This window comes from Geospiza fortis, unplaced genomic scaffold, assembly GCF_000277835.1.
Source record: "Geospiza fortis unplaced genomic scaffold, GeoFor_1.0 scaffold166, whole genome shotgun sequence".
NCBI lineage: Eukaryota > Metazoa > Chordata > Aves > Passeriformes > Thraupidae > Geospiza > Geospiza fortis.
Genome location: NW_005054310.1, coordinates 7,115,095 through 7,116,197, shown reverse-complemented (window position 1 = coordinate 7,116,197; position 1,103 = coordinate 7,115,095). Strand labels below are relative to the sequence as shown.

The window sequence follows — 1,103 nt, the reverse complement described above, 5'->3', positions numbered from 1 at the left end:
TCCCTACAGCCCCCTCCTGGTTTTTCCACCCACGGGTAAAGGTGGCTTTTCTTTTCTTTTCCTTCGTTTTTGTTGTTGGTTTTGGGTTTTTTCCCTCCCTTAACCCTCATCCTAGTTTAGTCCGTGGGCAGGACTCGCATAATAATATTTCCAGTCCCAGGAGCTCGCATCACAGACACAAACCCAGGACCGCCCCCCCCCTTTTTTTTTTCCCCTCTCAATCTCCCAAATCGTTATATTATTATTATTTTTAAATGATCGCTCCTTTTGCGCGCTGCTCCCGCTGCTGCCGAAATCCCCGTCTTCCCAGGGTGCATGCTTCTGGCAAGATTGTGCAGTGTTCTCAGTCCATTTTCAGTGTGTCTTATCTTAATTTGTCCTGATCCGATCTAAGCGCGATAGCCACCACTTGCTTTCAATTTGTAGGACTTTTTTTCCTCTTCTTGGTTTGCTCCCGACTACCCTCGGACTATTTCCCTCTCTCCTTGCATTTCCAGGGCTGCAATTTACTCTCCCTTTCCTCTTCTTTTTTTTTTTTTTTAACCTCTCCTCTTTTGAATTGCTTCATGTTACTAACCATTCCTAAATTGTAAGAGAGATTCATTCCCCCTCCTCTTCCACCACCACCAACACCACTACCACCATCACCTCCTCCTCCTCCTCCTCCCCTTCTCTTCTTTTTGGCAGCACCAGGACGTCCGGTGTGGTGGTGGCAGCGAGCAGCAAAAGCAGCAAGAGCTCGTTTTGATTTCCCCCCTTCAAGGTGCTTTGGAGAGACTGGTTTCAGGCTGAGCAGCAGAAGTCACGATGAGTGCACAAGGTGAGGGACCCGGTCAGCCTTCCACTGCTGCCCAGGAGCAACCTGCAACCGCAGAGCCTCAGAAGAGAGGACGAGGCAGACCCAGGAAACAACCACAAGTCAGTATCGCATAGATACGTAGAGCCGCAGATCTATAGTGTTATAGGCATGTACATGTACGTATTGTGCTGCAAGGAGTCCTGGCGACGGGGCGGGGGGGCTTTGTTGTGCGCTCCTTCCCGGCGAGGTGGTGCAGAGGCGTAGCGAGGGGCTCCGGCGGGCGCCCCGGCGGGGGGACCCCGGA

The 1,103-nt window shown here is 51.7% G+C and overlaps 1 protein-coding gene across 6 annotated transcripts in view; it reads left to right on the top strand.

The window, feature by feature from the left end:
• HMGA2 (high mobility group AT-hook 2) overlaps nt 1–1,103 on the top strand; it is a 112,867-nt gene continuing 111,764 nt past the window's right edge. Inside the window, exons 1-2 of one of the 6 annotated variants that reach the window (XM_031055541.1) lie at nt 1–35; nt 764–918. In XM_031055541.1, coding sequence (XP_030911401.1) covers nt 808–918 — 111 coding nt within the window. In that variant the 5' untranslated portion in view covers nt 1–35; nt 764–807. Of the gene's footprint in view, nt 42–189; nt 358–687; nt 919–1,103 lie in introns of those variants that run through there. The other 5 variants (XM_031055539.1, XM_031055543.1, XM_005419237.2 and 2 more) reach the window with 5 other exon arrangements.